The sequence below is a fragment of the Eleginops maclovinus genome, chromosome 13, assembly GCF_036324505.1.
Source record: "Eleginops maclovinus isolate JMC-PN-2008 ecotype Puerto Natales chromosome 13, JC_Emac_rtc_rv5, whole genome shotgun sequence".
NCBI lineage: Eukaryota > Metazoa > Chordata > Actinopteri > Perciformes > Eleginopidae > Eleginops > Eleginops maclovinus.
The window spans coordinates 2,096,442-2,115,026 of record NC_086361.1 but is presented as its reverse complement, the minus strand read 5'-3'; the positions used below and the strand labels follow the sequence as shown (position 1 = coordinate 2,115,026).

The window sequence follows — 18,585 nt, the reverse complement described above, 5'->3', positions numbered from 1 at the left end:
CAAATACATCTGTTGAATAACACAAAAACAATAGTTCTGACTGTATTTCAAGCTTTTATTTTGAAGGATGACTGCACTGTCCTTCCCTCTGTTATCTCTTTTTTCATATTGCTGTGATTAAGATTAAGCTAAAAAGAAAGATAGATAGATGGACAGGCGGACGGACGGATGGATGGATCAGATACTTTATTTATCCCAAGTTGGATTTTTTTTTTATGCAGCAGCATTTTGACATTCAATGTACAAGCATTACAACATTTCCTAAAAATTCAACAAAAAAATACAAATTAAATGAAAATCTACATTAAAAAATGAAAACTATATACATATTTTACGTAGAAAATACATGTGTTCAGAAGAGTATCCACACACTATAACATACATGTGTGTGTGTGTGTGTGTGTGTGTGTGTGTGTGTGTGTATATATATATACGTATATAAATAATATATATACATAATAAATTAGAATACTGAATTGTATATATTGGTATAATATAGGGACATATAAACATAGTGTACTATAAAAGCATTTGCACAGTAGCTTGTAATTAAAAGTAAACTATAATCTGAGAAAGTATCTAGGCTACAACATCGAAGTACAGTAGGCCTATGAGCAAAAAATATTCTGAGATTAAATTCCAAATTCTGAGATTAATATTTTTTTCTGAATTTTTCTTACTACTCAATCATTTTCTAACTTGAGATCACATACGAAAAGCAAATTCTCATGTGGCCCTAATAGTTTTCCATTTATATTGAATTAAAAAAGAAAAGTCTGGTCGTTTTAAACCAGCAGGAGGGGCAGTGTTTACCGTGAACGGAGGGGGAATACGGACATGACATCAATTTGTTGTGGATGCTGCAGTTTGCTTCCGCATTCCCCAACCGCCAGAGCTCCAGCTCCAGTGCCGGGTGCAGAGCAGTGCGAGACTGTTCGGTGAGGAGATCCAGCGGCAGACAGCAGACACATGTGGCGGGAGAGGAGCGTTCATGGAGCCGCAGCCGAGCATCACTGGGTGCGTACGTCCTGTTTCAAAGGCCCGCTTCTATATTTGTGGGCAGTGAACGAACAATGTCTGTTTTTTTTTCTGTGACTAAAATACCGGAACATAGCAGCTGTCCCTGAGCTGTGTCGCTGAGGCAGAGAAAGTTTGCTGAATTTTACTCTGCGTGTTATTTTCCTACATGTCACAACAGGTTGGGGTGGTCATGCTGCAGGGGAGTGAGAGGGTCTGAGCAGACACGCAGTGAAACGCACATTCAAACCTTGAGATTACATCACTAGAACTAGGGATATTACACACAGACCTGCTCTATGACTTAGTGTATTATGTACATTGTTACAAATACCAACAAATAGAACATGTTTCGTCAATGTTTTCTCCTATCCTTCCTTATTACATTTTTTTAAACCTGTAGCAGACAAACGGCATTACTGTTTGGGTACATTTTTCCCCTAAATCTTCAGGCTTAATTCATAAAATCCTTGACCCTGACATACCGGTACCAACTCCATACTGTGTTGTAGTTTCCATAAATTGGGAGGGCAGACATACTTTTTTAGAAGAACTGTTTTAAGAACACAAGTTATTTAGCTTTCACAATCTGTAAAGCAGCTGTGTGTTGTCCAGACCTGTGCTAATATATCCTCTTGAAATGGCTGTGCTTGTTTTAGCTGAGTACTTTTCTATTGCTGGACAAGGACTTAGCTTGGCTTGTCCAGCAATAGAAAAGAGGATATATTAGCACAGGTCTGGACAACACACAGCTGCTTTACAGATTGTGAAAGCTAAGTAACTTGTGTTCTTAAAACAGTTCTTCTAAAAAAGTATGTCTGCCCTCCCAATTTATGGAAATTTATGGAAAATATGTCGATTTTAAAATCAATATTTTGATATGATACTACATGTCGTGGTCCGGTTTTGGAGGTTGCAATAAAATGCGATTTGATGTTCTCAATGTATTATTTTTGTTTAAATATTTGAAGAAAGGACCAATAGTTAACCCAAAAATATTGTCGCCCATGGCATTGGGCAGTAGTATCTCAGTCGGTAGGGACTTGGCTTGGAAACCAAAGGGTCGCTGGTTCGAGTCCTGGATCTGACCAAGTAGGGAGTGTAGACTGGTGCACAGAGAGGCATTGGTTCACGTCCTTGACCAAGGCACTGGACTCCCACACTACTCCCCAGGTGGTCAGGATGCAATGGCTGCCCACTGCTCCTAAATCTAAGATGGGTTAAATTCAAAGGCTGAACTTCACTTTGTGTAGGTCTGATGGTTGACCGTGGATTTGAATCGGTTCCTCAAATTTTAAATATCGATATTGTGGTTTTCCGTCAATTATTAGTCAATGTCGCCCCGGCGGACAATACTGTTTGCGTGGATGTTTAGAGAGGACTGGATACAGCGTTCATTCTTCTGAAAGTTGCTCAGGGACGCATCGACTGGCCTGCCTCTCAAGAGGACAAGTAGCGTATCTGGACTCGTTCAGCATGATTATAATAAATAATCTGCAGATTTACAAAGTGTTTTTCCCAATGTAAGTCAATTGGTAAATCTAGTTTTGGGCCATATGACGTAAAGGACTGACAGGAAGTTGTAACACTACCATTTGGCCACTACAACAATTTGCTTCAAGGTCCAGCTCACTTCCTGGGGGCTTGGGTGTTTGGCATGTTGTCTTTAACACATGTTGTGTGTGACATATTCCAAACTTTAAAAATAACAATTTATGTAGTTTAATTCACAGAAATGGATGAATCTAAAGGCCAATTGTATTTAAGTTCACCGTTTAAGTCAAGAATGCATTTGAACCATCCTGTAAAGCTTTAGTGACCATAACTGGGAACCGGGTTGGGAAGCATGGATTATATAATAAATGCTGCATTTCCATGAGCAACACGCCTTTGAACAGTGGGGGCAGTTGGTTACACACAGCTGATGTCATCCCGGCTGAGCTGTGAGATAACATAATTTAGTGATGATTATATTGGCTACCTAGCTTACTTCCTCTTCTTCATCAGCCAGCATCCTTGGTATCTGTCGTTCACTGATCTGATTCCCCCCCCCCACCCCATCCATCTTGATGTTTTGTTTATCTCTTGTCTTATAAAAGCTTATTAATGATTTATAAAGTGTTCACAACCTAATTAATAAACGAATTACAAACTATTCTAAACCCTTTATAAGGGTAATCTTATGGTAAAGTGGTACCGAACATGGTAAAAGTAAAGAGCCCTCATCTTTATTTAAGTATGGTGTTTATTTTTGGCTGTTATGTTGCAACCAACATTAACATCCTCAGGTTCACTGACCAACAGTAGAACCTGAAATGAGGAAGTGCTACGCCCACATGTGATCTGGGTGTAAAACTGAAACCTTAACACAGAACGGCTTCTACAAACTGTTATATTGGTGAAGAACATACAGAAGTAAGTATGAAAACACTCAAATAATAAAGAGAGATAATTAATTATGCACCACTTGATGGTAAATGAAGGGGGCATTAAAGTCCAATAGACTGAACCTACTACCAGCACTTTGAGAAGGCAGTTATGTTACCTTAGCGGCACTGAATGTTACATTTATTATAATTCAACTTCATTACAGTGTGTATTATAGTCTAGAATAGATGATGATGTATATAGGAACCTTTGAGTATTTAAAAGATCTTAAAGAAGACATATTATTCTAATTTTCAGGTGTATATCAGTACTAAGTGTCTCTACTTTAAAGAGTCCTCTCCTGCTGATGTTCAGGTGTATATCAGTATGTAGTGTCTCTACTTTAAAGAGTCCTCTCCTGCTGATGTTCAGGTGTATATCAGTATGTAGTGTCTCTACTTTAAAGAGTCCTCTCCTGCTGATGTTCAGGTGTATATCAGTATGTAGTGTCTCTACTTTAAAGAGTCCTCTGGTGCTGATGTTCAGGTGTATATCAGTATGTAGTGTCTCTACTTTAAAGAGTCCTCTCCTGCTGATGTTCAGGTGTATATCAGTATGTAGTGTCTCTACTTTAAAGAGTCCTCTCCTGCTGATGTTCAGGTGTATATCAGTATGTAGTGTCTCTACTTTAAAGAGTCCTCTCCTGCTGATGTTCAGGTGTATATCAGTACTAAGTGTCTCTACTTTAAAGAGTCCTCTCCTGCTGATGTTCAGGTGTATATCAGTATGTAGTGTCTCTACTTTAAAGAGTCCTCTCCTGCTGATGTTCAGGTGTATATCAGTATGTAGTGTCTCTACTTTAAAGAGTCCTCTCCTGCTGATGTTCAGGTGTATATCAGTATGTAGTGTCTCTACTTTAAAGAGTCCTCTGGTGCTGATGTTCAGGTGTATATCAGTATGTAGTGTCTCTACTTTAAAGAGTCCTCTCCTGCTGATGTTCAGGTGTATATCAGTATGTAGTGTCTCTACTTTAAAGAGTCCTCTCCTGCTGATGTTCAGGTGTATATCAGTATGTAGTGTCTCTACTTTAAAGAGTCCTCTCCTGCTGATGTTCAGGTGTTTATCAGTATGTAGTGTCTCTACTTTAAAGAGTCCTCTCCTGCTGATGTTCAGGTGTTTATCAGTATGTAGTGTCTCTACTTTAAAGAGTCCTCTCCTGCTAATGTTCAGGTGTATATCAGTATGTAGTGTCTCTACTTTAAAGAGTCCTCTGGTGCTGATGTTCAGGTGTATATCAGTATGTAGTGTCTCTACTTTAAAGAGTCCTCTCCTGCTGATGTTCAGGTGTATATCAGTATGTAGTGTCTCTACTTTAAAGAGTCCTCTCCTGCTGATGTTCAGGTGTTTATCAGTATGTAGTGTCTCTACTTTAAAGAGTCCTCTCCTGCTAATGTTCAGGTGTATATCAGTATGTAGTGTCTCTACTTTAAAGAGTCCTCTGGTGCTGATGTTCAGGTGTATATCAGTATGTAGTGTCTCTACTTTAAAGAGTCCTCTCCTGCTGATGTTCAGGTGTATATCAGTATGTTGTACCTCTCCTGGGACATGTCTCTATGCTTTAATTTTCAGAAAGCTCTTTATTTTTCTCATACTGTCTGTGCTGCAGCACCTCTTTTCACCCTCTGTCTGAAACCAGAGCCCAGTCTGATCTGATTGGTTAGCCGGCTGGCTCTGTTGTGATTGGTGAACCACTAAGAGATGTCCCGCTCCTTAACCTATCACGTACAACGTGTTGGAGCACTAGCCAATAGGAGCAAGTGTGACATAGTGATGTCACTATGGTCTGGAAGTAAACAAAGGGGTCTAATGGAGGCATTTTAGGCAGGGAGAGAAACTCCCCCTGGAGGGAACATAGGGATTTTAGCCTTTGCAGACCATTCAGATCCACAAAAACCCATAGAGCACACTACAGGAGAGGGAAAATCCCAAAAAGCAGAATAGGGCCTCTTTAAAAAACGTGTTCTTGAAACTGCAGATTCCCTGCAGCAGATGTATGATGTGTGCTTATATCCTTCTTGACCTTCTGTTACTTATACTTAATTCCAACTGGTGTGTTGTAGAGTTTGGAGGACCATGACTTGAAGTTGGCTGTTATATCAGCGGAGTGACACAGGAGCAGGTGAAGGGAAGTGAAACAACATGGCCGTGTTCAAGCCTGAAAATGTGGAAGACTTCTACGAGATCGGCGAAGTTCTGGGAAGGTACGGATATATGAAGCTGTTTAAAAAGTATCTTACAGATGTGTTTCCTCTGTACTCCAGCACAATGGATTTAAAATACCACCATGCCATTCATATCCCAAACAAACAAATAGCTCACCTCTAATCATGGTTATACAAAAAACTAAAATGAATCCATCCCTTTAACAGCGACGCTCAAGAGAAACCTTTGACCTTCTATTTGATTATTATCCAAAACATCAAATATTAATAACTTAGTTATTTTAAGTTGCACATTATTTCGTATCATCTTGTTCAAATGAAAAGTGTTAACATATATACAATCAGCGTTTTTTCTAGAAAACATAGTATGAGGGCGGTAACGTCATTTGTAGGACAAAATTACAGCGGAAAATAATAGTTTGTTCATGTTCTAAAGCTGCGGAGTCATATATTGCACCTCAACTGACACAACGAATGTATATACACATCAAATATATATACAGGTCAATTTGGAAGTGCAAGTCCAAAGGTACATTAGGGTCATGAGTTTTCATCGTTTTTATGAGGAGGCCAAGCCTTTTATTGTGCCGCCAAATGTCAACAAAGGAGTGTTTGAGGCGCTTTGTGCTGTGCCGAGGAGGGATGAGTCTGAGGCTGAACGTACTCCTCACCTTCACCAGCCCTGCATGACGGGGGTGGGAGGGGTTGTCCTGGATAGAGATGTGTTTAAATATGTGGATGGACATGCTGTTGATTAATGAGAATTTCTGTCTCAAAGATACTTCTGGGTCTGTCAGTTTGTGCTGCCTCTGACCCAAGTTAGAAAATGATTCATCTTCTGAAGCTTAGTGTTTACTCTACGTCTTTGCCCCTTCCAGTGGGCATTTTGCTCAGGTTCGAAAGGTTCACGAGCGGGCTACCGGGACTTACTGGGCAGGCAAATTCCTGAAGATCCGCAAGAACACATGCAGCCGCCTGGGCCTGGACCGGACCCGGCTGGAAGAGGAGGTGGACATCCTGCACACCATCCAGCACCCCAACATCGTGACGCTCAAAGACGTGTTCGAGAGCCGAGCTGAGGTGGTGCTCGTTCTGGAGCTGTGAGTGTGTGTGTGTGTGTGTGTGTGTGTGTGTGTGTGTGTGTGTGTGTGTGTGTGTGTGTGTGTGTGTGTGTGTGTGTGTGTGTGTGTGTGTGTGTGTGTGTGTGTGTGTGTGTGTGTGTGTGTGTGTGCGCACGCGCGTGTTGCTGACCTTATGTTGTTTTTGACACACGCAAGTCAGGCCTAGAAAACTGACCTGAGGGCAGGAAAGTGAATGTATGCCGCATAGAGGCCCCATTCTGCCTTCTGGGGTATTCTTCTTCTGCCTGAAACGCCTCCATTGGACTCCTTTGTTAACTACCGCAACATAATGACATCACTATGTAAGACTTTGCTTCTATTGGCTAGCGCTCCAACACATTTTAGGCTAAGGCCGCGGGACATCTCCAAGCAGTTGACCAATCACAACAGAGCCAGCCAGCTAACCAATCAGAGCAGACTGGGCTCTGGTTTCAGACAGAGGGTGAAAAGAGGTGCTGCAGCACAGGCAGTATGAGAAAAGTAAAGAGCTTTCTGAACATTAAAGCATAGAGACATGTCCCAGGAGAGACAATAAGTACTAATACGAGCCTGAAAAGGAGCAGAATAAGTCCTCCTTTAATGTGACATTTCTCAGATAGAAGTAAGTGATGATAAAAATATAACTCTTAGGAATAATAAAAATCATCATCTGACCACCTTCATCAGTCTGGTTAAACTCTTGTTCATCCTTCTTTCCCTCCATGGTTAATCATCCTCTTCAGTCGTGCCACATTCATTCTTTTTCCAAGCTGCTCTAGGTCACTCTCATGTCGTTACTAAGCAACCACAACCCGCATGCTGCAATGACTATGAGGATGAAGTTGGAGTAATTTTGCAGCAAGCTTCACTGTCTAATCTAAACAAAGAACAAAGAGAGACAGATTTCTCCCAGTAACTCAAATAATCGGATGATGGCAAACCTGTAAACACCGGCAGCTTAAATACAGCTCAAAAGCTAACAACCCAAACCCCTGAGGGCCAATATCGTCTTTTCTGACAGAGAGGCGGCGGGCAGAGCCTCCTTTCTAGCTATTTATCCAAAAAACGCTCCCTGTGCTTTTTTAAATATTAAATAATAATACAACTTTTTATTTGGAGGTGCCTGTCAAGACACCCAAGGACACCTTACAATGCTTAAAATAAGTACTCTACACAAAATCAGCAGAACTTTGTTTTCCTCTGAAACACATCACTGTGTGACAATCGAGACACAAGAGCTTTTTGAACATTAAAGCATGGAAACTTGAGGCATAATATACATCTTAAAATGAGCAGGATACGTCCTCTTTAAATGTGACAGATCTGCACTAGTATTGTAGGTGATGAGGAAAATGTAACCCTCTCAAAAGAGACATTCATTTTAAAAGCAGACAGGTATGGTTTGGAGGTGGATATGAATTTGGTGATGGTGTCAGACTATCTGGTGTGTGGGGGGGGTGGGGAGCTCCAGAGTCTGGGCGCAGTGCAGTGGAAAGACTAGCACCCAAAGTGAAGAGGCGTGAAGCTGGGACAGACCAGCTGAGGATGAGCGGAGGGAGCAGGAAGGGGGGGCGATCCTGAAAGAGGGCAGTGAGATAGATGGGAGCTGGGTTAGTTCTGGCCAGAGGTCAGTATCATGGAGCTTGTTGAAGATTTAGTGGGGAGGCGAGAGAGGACAGCATTGCAGAAATCAATCCAGGATGTGACAGATGAATTGACCAAGACTTCTGTGATGGATTGATACAGGGATGGATGGAGTTTGGAGATTGTTTCTATGACAACAATATCTTGACAACATATCACCGCTGGCTGCTGGAAATCCAATGTATTTGCTTTTCGGTCTTTGTTATTGTTAAGGAAATATTCAGCAAGGTCTCCTCAGGCTTTGACCCATGTTTATCACTGTACTCCTATAGTCAGTGTTCGGGCATTGGGCTTCCTCTCATAATGAATAGTTTGTCTAGAACTAGCTTAATTTGGGATCTGGGAGAGATCTTCAGAATTACGCAAGAGCTGTGTCACTATTTTTTTAAGTCGAGCTCTCCTGTGTTCTCATTGTGTTTGGAATCCTATAAGCATGTCCTCCAATTTTTTATTGAGGCTTCAACAGCGCTTTTCTGAAAAGTTTAATATTTTCAACTCAAGGCTCTCAAAGGTAATAAACAGCTGTGCTCTCAGAAAAAGACAAGGCCCTGGACCACCGGATAGCTCAGTGCTCAGCTGGCTAGCTTAGCTGGGGGGTGCAACCCCTATTCCGACATACCCCTATTAAGACATGCCTCTATTCCAACATCCCCCTATAACGACATGCCCCTATTACGACACAATTTTAGTACCACCATTCCGACAGTTTAGTAGCGCCATTCCGACAGTCTACCAGGCGCGTCGGGGCATCATCTTTCTTTCATTTGTGTGTGTGTGTCTTTAACATATTCAGTTTATTTTGTATAATATAATATAGCCTATTGTTGTAATGGATTCACTCACTGGTTGGCACTCAATTTCGTTGTTGTCCGATCGCCCTGCATCCGATCTGCAAGGGAGTCGCTCAAAGAAAGTTAAAGCTATGCAAGCCATCGAGGCTGCTCCCAATTCTGCGGAGCTGTAGACCGGAGCTGAAGGGATGACGATGGAGAGACTTGGAGGAGCAGTGGCGGTGGATTCAGGAGGTCTATCAGAAGCGCCCATGAGGGAGGAGTGGGGCCCTGCATGTCTGACAGTGTCAACTACTGCTCCGAATGCTGGAGTGGAGCTATGCAGACCCAACGCACCACTGATGCAGACCTTCCAACACCCTCCCAGCACATCACACACACTTGCAGAGATGGCCTACAGGCCTATGTAAGCCTATGGCCCCCATTTTATATTAATTACCTCATGGCGGAATGTTTGAAAAAAAGTAAAGTGCCACTACTCCGACAATGGAAAAAAAATTGTCGGAGGAGTGGCACGTTTAAAAAAACATGGAAATGCCGCCACTCCGACAATTAGACGTCAATGTCGGAGGAGAAGTATGTCGGAATAGCAGCATGTAACCCTTAGCTGGCTAGCTTAGCTGGCTAGCTTAGCTGGCTAGCTTAGCTGGCGGCCCATATGCGGTTGCCACTGCCTCATAGGCCAGTTCAGATCCTGAGCTGGCTGATCAATTTGGGGCAATCTCCTCCCCTCTGTCTCCCCCTTTCACTCTATGTTCTCTAATAAAGCCCCTCTAGCCCAAAAATACCTTTAAAAAACGAGGCCCAATGCAACGAAGCGATCTGTGCTCATTGTAATCAACTGAGAGATGAGCTGTTCAGAAAGAGGCACTATGCGGACGTGGTCCTCTACTGTTGTCTTTCCCTGTATGGTGTTCTGCTGCTTTGTCCCTGTGTTCAGGGTTTGTTCAAAATAAGAGGAACACCTGACTGTAAGACACTCCTCTGGTTTTCAGTGTTACAGGAGGGGAGCTGTTTGACTTCATTGCTGAAAAGGAGAACCTGCTGGAGAGTGAGGCTATCGAGTTCATGGAACAGATCCTGAAGGGGCTGGGGTTCATGCACAGCAAGAACATCGCCCACTTTGACCTCAAGGTACCAGCTAACTGAAGCTAACTGAAACGAACTGAAGCTAACTGAAGCTAACCACTGCCTGCTGCTGCTGATGTCTGAATCACATCTGTGACATCATTACTTTCTCCATCCAGCCAGAAAACATCATGCTGTCAGACAGAGTGGCCCCCCACCCCAACATCAAACTCATCGACTTCGGCCTCGCACACCGCTTCCAACAGGGGGATGAGTACAGGAGCTCCAGCGGCACCCCACAGTACATCGGTAAGGATGAAGAGTTTTGCAAATGACTTATTCTTTTTACATTATGTTAACAATTGGGTAGTCCTAAAAGACATTATGTTAATAACAATGGAACAAATATTATTTTAGAACCACATATTCCACTTTTAAGGACAAATTTCCACTTTTCTTCAGCTCCTGCTCATGGATTCTTGCCATTTCTATCTGTCTCCGTTTTTTGCTCGCTTGCTCTGCCAATTTAATTCAATTCAATATGCTTTGTTAGCATAAATGTAACTGGCTCTGTCTCTCTCTGTCCCAGCCCCTGAGGTGATCACCAGCGAACCTCTGAGCACAGCAGCAGATATGTGGTGAGCACAATTTCACATCTCCAACAGAGGCTGTCACATTTCATTACTGTACACACACACTCAGTGATCCAAAAAGTGTTGGACTATTTCAGTATCTCTGGGTTTGCTCTCTATAGAGGGAGAGTGTATTCTTCTGTTAGACATGTCAGGCTTGTCCTGAGGCTTACAGGAGCAAATGCATTACAACGGCCCAGAACATGACATTACGAAAAACATGCTGCACAAACGATTGCAAATATAAAAACGCATGCAAATAAAGAAACATCTTCAGCAACTTGAGGAAGCATGCGCAGAGCTTACCAAAAACCAAACGCTGCAAGAAGCTGAAAACACAACGGAACCCAGGGGACACTAAAAAGTGACGCACACAGCTGGGACCGGAGCGCTTAGTGTCGTTCAGGATCATAAAGCTGAACTGTCTCTGTTGTTGAAACTTACCTGAAATGTTTTTTTCTTATTTTAAAACTGTGATCACATGACTCCTTCTGATGCTACTGCAGATCTGCTGTAAGCTAGCTCGCTAACGTAGCTAACCTTCAAATATACTGACAAACACTTCCAGTTAGGAGGCAGACTCACTCTGCCAACAGAGACAGTCCAGCTTTCTGATCCTGGACGTCACCAAGCGCTCCGGTCCCAGCTGTGTGCTTCACTTTTTAGTGTCCCCTGGTCTCCGTTGTGTTTGGAGCTTCTTGCAGCGTTTGGTTTCTTTCTGTAGCTTTTCGTAAATGCTGCTCATGTTTCCTAGAGTTGGTGAAGATGTTTTTTCATGTGTTTTGGCATTGTTGTGTTTTTATATCTTCATTGTTCCTGAAGCCGCAGTACATTTCTCCTATTGGAAATGTTGTGGGCCGTGTTCGCCCCTGTCAGCCCATACTTCTCACTGTCCAACATCAGTGTCAGCAGTCTGTCCCTGACATTATGAGAACGCAACCTTTGTCTTCCGTTTGTCACACACTAATGAAACGTGTCTGCGTCTTGTGTTTCTTTCTGCTGCAGGAGCATCGGAGTTATTACCTTCATACTGTAAGTTGCAAGTCTTGGGGGGGCATGTCAGTGCTTGTAGACATTACACATGTTATTGTAATTCTGCTTATAGACTGTACAAGCATCTGCTGACTCATAATTTACTCTGTGAATTCAGCTAGTGTGTATTACACCCAGGGTTGGGAGGGTTACTTCAAAAATGTATTCCATTTACAGGTAATTACTAGTTACCTGTTTAAAAATGTAATTGTGTTAAAATATAAAAGCAATTCAACCTGATAACTGTACTTTACAATCAAATACAAAGCAAAGAAAATGAATATAAATAAGATGTAAGTTTTTATCTAAGTGTATTTGTAACACAACAGAGCAATGTGAGTTTAGAAAATAAGAAACCAACATATTTAGGATCAGAAATGATTGTGTGGGTAGGAAAAGATGCCTTTCATTAAGCATATTAAGGCAGCAGCCTAACACTGAAACACATGAGCACATACTACAGCTTAAAGAAGAGAAATAAAACCTGAGCTGACAGGAAATGCTCCGTTTCAGTTGAACACACACAGTTAAGCTCACACACACTATTTTATCAACATATAGGTTCACCTGCTGAATCAAAAACAGAACAAATGAACCAAAGAAAGAGAAACCATGAAGCAGATTCAGGCAGTAGGCGTATAGATTCACTCTTAAAGTATTACAGAACAGAACAGCTGACCGAGAGAGAGGACATCTGATCCTTTACACACAAATGTAAGAAATGTAGCCGTAATCTGACTACATGTTTTTTTTTATGCAACTGTAAGGGAGTAGAGTTACCTTTTTTTCTATCTTGACTATGTTATCCGTTACTCCCCAGGCTCCTCCCAAGCTTTTATCTGGGGTGGAATCACAAAGACATATAACTGACAGATACTGTATATCTTGCGGTCTCACTCCTGCTGCTCTCTGTCCTCAGACTGAGCGGGCTCTCACCCTTCCAGGGCGACACTGATGATGAAACGCTGAGGAACATCATCATCATGAACTACGAGTTTGCTGCTCAGTACTTCAGCATGACCAGCTCCATGGCCAAAGACTTCATCCAGAAGCTGCTGGTGAAAGATCCCAAGTATGTGGAATAGGTACTAGTGTCGTAGTCAAGACCAGCTTAACCGAGACCAAGTCATGACCAAGACCTGAGTGTACCAAGACCAAGGCAGGGCGAGACCGAGTCAGACCAGAACCAGACTAGTGTGAATCCAACTCTACATAATACACTTACAGTAGAATGTGGAAGATACCATATTCATTTTGATCTGAAAGATCCACATCATCATAATAATCACTAAATGAGTGAACTTTTTGTGGTCTGTGTCGCCAAATGATCATCTGTTTTTAATGTCAGGAAAAGTGACTGAGTGCAGTTTTAAAGCTAAATACACTTATATCCTTTCTGAAAAATGAGATGGAGACATCACAGGACTCAGGATGTCCACATACTCTCTCTATTTGGCAGCTATCACTACAGTATATTGAGCGAGGAGGACAATCTGCGTATGGAGATAAAAGTACAACACTCACAGGCAGCTTCATTTAATGTTCGCCCGCTGACCTGCTCACAGAGATTACCTTTATTCTTAAACAACAGAATTATCTTTATGATGGCAGCTTCAGTCTGAAAGACAAGCAAAAAAAACATGTTTCACACACTTAAAATGGGTTTATTCCCATTCCGCCCCTTCTCATTTCACCGCTGTCCGTTAACCCTCTGTTGCCTGAGCCCTATTTTCATATGTTTGGCTCGCCTGGGCTTTTTTTGTAAAAATGTTATTAAAAGATGACTCCTGTGCTGCATAATCACGTAATTTACATGTTCTTTTTGCATAACAAGCTAAGCTATCAGCATATACAGTATAGGCTGCAGGGATGTCACATGGATGTACAAATAGTAATGAGACCATAAGTACAAAAGAAAAAACAAGATGAATGTGTTATCACTCAGAAATCTATTCAAACCCCACAGTAGTTTTCAATTCTCAAGACATCAGAAAATAATTCTTTCAAGTCTTGGGGACCATGGGAAAAAAGAAATATTTCAAAGCTCCAAAATCAATATGTATCTACAATATTTACAAAAAAAAGTCATTGTGCTTTTTGTCAAGAAGGTTAGTAGAATGATAACAAAAATATTAAGTTTGATGTTGTTACAATAAATGATTTTAATAAAGCACATGTTACATTTAAATGTTGCTCCTTTGTAAGAAGGGTGTCTAGAAAGCTAAGACCCACAACCAAGCGACATTTTTATAAATTCTTATATGGCCTAATGTAAAAAACGGGCAAAATGGGAATAATTTTGTGGCAAATTGGGAAGGGGCGATATAGGAGACACCTTCATAAATGCATATAAATATCATGTATGCATTATGCTTGTGTTTCATGCTTTTTCTGTTGGTTTGCTCATGTAAAAGGAAGTGTATATCCAGTCACTACCAGCTCTCCCAGTTGTTGAGTCTTGTGTGTCGCTGTGTGTTGCAGTGAAAGGATGACGGCAGAGGAGTGTCTGCTGCACCCCTGGATTAAGGTGACTACGAGACTACTACACATGCCTCCGGCTGGTGTGTGTGTGTGTGTGTGTGTGTGTGTGTGTGTGTGTGTGTGTGTGTGTGTGTGTGTGTGTGTGTGTGTGTGTGTGTGTGTGTGTGTGTGTGTGTGTGTGTGTGTGTGTGTGTGTGTGTGTGTGTGTGTGTGTGTGTGTGTGTGTGTGTGCGTGCGTGCGTGCGTGTGTGTGTTGTCTGTGTGTGTGTGTGTGTATGAATCTAACTGCTTTCTGTTCCAGCCTATCACACGCACACAGGTGGCTAAAAGGAATCGATCCTCGATCAATATGAAGAGCTTTAAGAAGTTCAACGCCAGAAGGAAATGGAAGGTGAGTGTGGACATGTTATGAAGTGTAGTATAATATATTTATTAAAAGATAAGATGGACCTTTATTCACATGAGAAGATAAACAATAATAATAACATGTATTAAGAGTATGAATAGACATAACAAAAATAACCTGGGTTAAACTCTGATCAGATGAATGTGTATCTATACAAATATGTGGACAACGTTAAATAATTATTTAAATGTGCATGTCAGGTTTGGGTGAAAGTTATTTGTGCATACAGTGCAAAGATTATTCATGTTTAGTGCAGGTAATTTTTGATGGATATCATGAGGGGCAACATGGGTGAGTACCCCTGTAACACTGTGCTTGGACCCACCCTGTGGCCCCCCCTACTAAAGAAGAGTCTATGATAATACTATATGTGACAGTGACACCTGTCGTCATAGAATTTAGATTTTAATAATGTAATTTATACAATTTCAACTAAGTTAATGACACAAATTTTGTAAAAACAATTATCATTGTATTATTTTATGTTTTTTGCAGGCTATGACTTCAATCTGGACAAACAGTGTTAAAATCTTGAGCCCTGTCTTTTTGTCTTGTGTCCTGAATTTAATCCTGGCAGTCGCGGTTTTTTTTCTGCTTAGTCAAATAAATAGAGAGATAACTCTAAATTCAGCTCATTTTGAATTTGTATCCCCTAACGATTTAAATAAAGGTTATTCAAGTATTGTCAATACTGGCAGAAACGCCCTACTGATTAACAGAGGACTCTTTCCCAATATAAGCGAAGGGGAAAAGTCTTTCTCAGCTCAGTGTCGTCATGGACTCACATGGAATTGAAGTACATGTATTATCTGTTGTATAAATGACTTGATAAAGACTTCTGTTTGCTGGTACCGTTATCTGAACACTGTAAAACATTGTCTCCCCCCCCCAGATGTCCTATAACATGGTGTGGATGTGTAACCGGCTGGTCCGGTTGAATCTGCTGTGTAAGGGACGCTCAGAGGCAGATCCTCTGGAGGTGAGAGCTCTTTATTTAACATGCTGCTTATTGTAGAGACACTGAACACTTCTACCTCACAGGCTCTTCGGTGAAGGTGGCTGATAAACTGACAGCAGATCATACAGTTAACTACAGGCGCCTCCAGCATGCTCTAAGGAGTTGTGAAGCAAGGCAGCAGTGTCTGCCAGATCCTCTTCCGGTCACGAGACAGATTCCATTGAGTCCACTGCCAGTCAACTACACCCTCCAACATAGTGTAAATTCTAGAGGAAATCTGCCACCCCTCACCCCCACCATCGTCCACTTGCACCCACTCCTCAAATATCCCTGTTAAGTGTGACTGCTGTAAAAATCATTTATAACACTTAAAGCTTCAGGCCTGGTTGTTTAAAGAGGCCCTATTACGCATTTTGTGGTTTTCCCTTTCCTGAAGTGTGTTCTATAGGTTTTTCTGCAAAGGCTTACATCCCTGTGTTCCCTCCAGAAGGGGGTTTCTCTCCCTCCAAGTGCCAGCCCTCACTATAAGCTTTATCAGAGAGTGTGCCTTATTCTAAATCCAGCTGTTCTGGTTCTGTCCTCCAGAGACAATGTGAAAGCGACGTAGAGGACGGCGAGAGCAAGCCTGCCTCCCTGCTGCGCCGCAGACTCAGCAGCAGCTCATAAACTGGAGGGGGTGGTGGTGGTGGGGGGGGGGGGGGGTTGTTGGACACATCGTACAAGCACAGCCTCATCCTATAAGCATGTGTTTTGGAAGAGCCTCAGTGGACAGACCAGCTGAGCATCCTTTAATGATGCTGCTTGTGTTCAGGTGGTTACTGCATCTCTTTTAATATCACAAAAAAAGCTTTGAGTAGATCTTCTACAGAACATGTTTACCTGGTTTTATGTCCAAGTCTTCCGTGACTTTTATGTGAATGTTTTCTTCTCGTCAGCCAAACACAAAGTTAGCGTTTACTCCTGTTGAGATGTTCCTGTGAAGAGATGGAAATACCAAGGGGATGTATTTTTTCTACACAGATGTATATGAATGCAGAATATAATATATAAAGCTGTATAACTCAGACTTATTTGTGAAATTGTAATATTTAATATAGCCCATTCTTATCATATATTCCCAAATGTGCCATAGGTTGTATGCATGCCCCGTGTTACTTTGCCAAGAGCATTAATAAAGAGTCTTGTATTCTCTATCATAAGAATGCGTTTAAGCAACACATTTAATGTACAGATGTGCACATCTTCACAGCTCAAGGTTGTGAGGGTTAGTTAAGCCAGATACAGAACGATATCCAGGTTATAGTCTGTTTCCACCTCATAGAGTGCCGAAATGTATAGAACGAGTCTCCAGCACATAGAAACTGCCGGATGCTAACCTGCATATGTTGGGCAATAAGCATAAGTTGCGTTAATAAGCATTAATTAAAATTATAGCTTATGTGGACAATTAAAAAAAAATGTCTTAGCCAATTTGGACAATTTAAGAGTATTTGTTGGGGTTATTGAGTCCATTTCAGACATGTTCAGTATAAAAAATGACAGTTTTAACAGGGAAATGCAAATATTTGTACTCTGTAGGCTGATTTTGATACATTTTGGGTTTGTTTGAAAAAGTTAGGGGACTCTGGATCCTTTGGATTGGACAGATTGCTTATTTATTTGAATCATTGTCCACAGTAGAGATAATCATGTTCATCTTGTGCTCTCTATGATTGCAAAACTGCTCATGGAATTCAAAGTAATATGGCCACTTTTTGGTTAAATCTGCCATTTTGGATTCTGAAAATGTCAGAAATGGATTCAGCTTCCTCAATAACCCCCAAAACCACTCCAAAATTGTCCAAATCGTCTAAGCCATTTTTTTTTTTACTAATGTTTACACAAGCCATTCATTTGGATGAACACAGCTTATGCTAATTGTGCTAATTGCCAAACATACGCAAGTTAGCATCCGGCAGTTCCTATGTGCTGGGGACCCTACTATACATTTCTAACATAAAACTTTGGGGTACTCAACATTTCGGGGTTCACTATAGGACTCTATGAGTTGGCAGACTAATGTGTTGAATTAACTATGACCTCAGGTTTGTTGACTCAGCTTGTTTGCAACCTGTCACCAGCAGAATGTCCCACAATCCTTCAGTGTTCTGATCACAATCTTGAGCATTTCCTGGTGCGCTGGCTCATTTAGTTCTCATATTTTTCCGCCCCAGTTAATTGTTAGCGATGACACCCTGTTCCCAGGTCTCAATATTACTTTGGTGAGTACACTGATGGAGTTGATAAAACCCAGGTGGACATAAGACGTAGTTTTTCTTAAAAGGGTTACTTTTGTAAGATATGTGTCAGAATTTAAGTCTACAACATTAAAACACATCATGTGGAGAGTTTTACGTTTTGTCAAAAATGTTAATGTATGATGTTGCAGATAATTCTGCTGAAACTAGCATGCTAACCGATTGACAAAAGATGGAGGCCATTTTGTCGTTGCTGCCACAACACACAAACTATCAAACTCTCAGTCAATGGTCACATTGACTGAGAGTTTGATAGTTTGAGGAGAAAGCTGGATGGCAGCAGGCTGATATCTTGAATGATGTACGATATTTTGGATTTAATAAACTGCAGTTATGTTTATGGCTCTGTCTATTTCCTGAAAATGCCACAGTCCATTCTTCACTTCTGTTGTTCACTGATAACTCTTTTCTTCATAAGGAACATTTTTTTAAATAGTTTAAACTACACAAGAATGATTATATTTTTTTATGCATTAAATTATGTAAGGAGCACAGGCAACATGAGCAACCAATCAGAAGCCAGCAGTGACTGCACTCATTGGACTGTATTAAGCAGCACGCCCTTTTATT

At 41.4% G+C, this 18,585-nt stretch overlaps 1 protein-coding gene across 4 annotated transcripts; it reads left to right on the top strand.

The window, feature by feature from the left end:
* The first annotated feature begins 829 nt into the window (after nucleotides 1-829).
* On the top strand, nucleotides 830-18,355 carry si:dkey-240h12.4 (death-associated protein kinase 2). Of its 4 annotated transcripts, none has more exons than XM_063898809.1 (12): nucleotides 830-1,017; nucleotides 5,505-5,645; nucleotides 6,485-6,706; nucleotides 10,137-10,275; nucleotides 10,389-10,518; nucleotides 10,799-10,847; nucleotides 11,847-11,873; nucleotides 12,793-12,945; nucleotides 14,355-14,400; nucleotides 14,656-14,745; nucleotides 15,653-15,739; nucleotides 16,304-18,355. In XM_063898809.1, exons 2-12 carry the CDS (start codon nucleotides 5,584-5,586, stop codon nucleotides 16,382-16,384), a joined length of 1,086 nt encoding a protein of 361 aa, XP_063754879.1. In that variant the 5' UTR covers nucleotides 830-1,017; nucleotides 5,505-5,583; the 3' UTR covers nucleotides 16,385-18,355. The 4 variants fall into 4 exon arrangements, with proteins under 4 accessions (XP_063754879.1, XP_063754882.1, XP_063754881.1 ...); XM_063898811.1 differs by having other exon boundaries at nucleotides 893-1,021; XM_063898810.1 differs by lacking the exon at nucleotides 830-1,017 and adding an exon at nucleotides 3,357-3,432.
* Nucleotides 18,356-18,585: the final 230 nt, after the last annotated feature.

What these genes read in the sequence shown, in the direction of transcription:
- si:dkey-240h12.4 (XM_063898809.1), top strand. Translation starts at nt 5,584, where the DNA reads ATGGCCGTGTTCAAGCCTGAAAATGTGGAAGACTTCTACGAGATCGGC. An exon ending in CGGCACCCCACAGTACATCG is followed by an intron (nt 10,519 to 10,798) that starts GTAAGGATGAAG and finishes TCTCTGTCCCAG; the next exon opens with CCCCTGAGGTGATCACCAGC. An exon ending in TGCTGCACCCCTGGATTAAG is followed by an intron (nt 14,401 to 14,655) that starts GTGACTACGAGA and finishes TTTCTGTTCCAG; the next exon opens with CCTATCACACGCACACAGGT.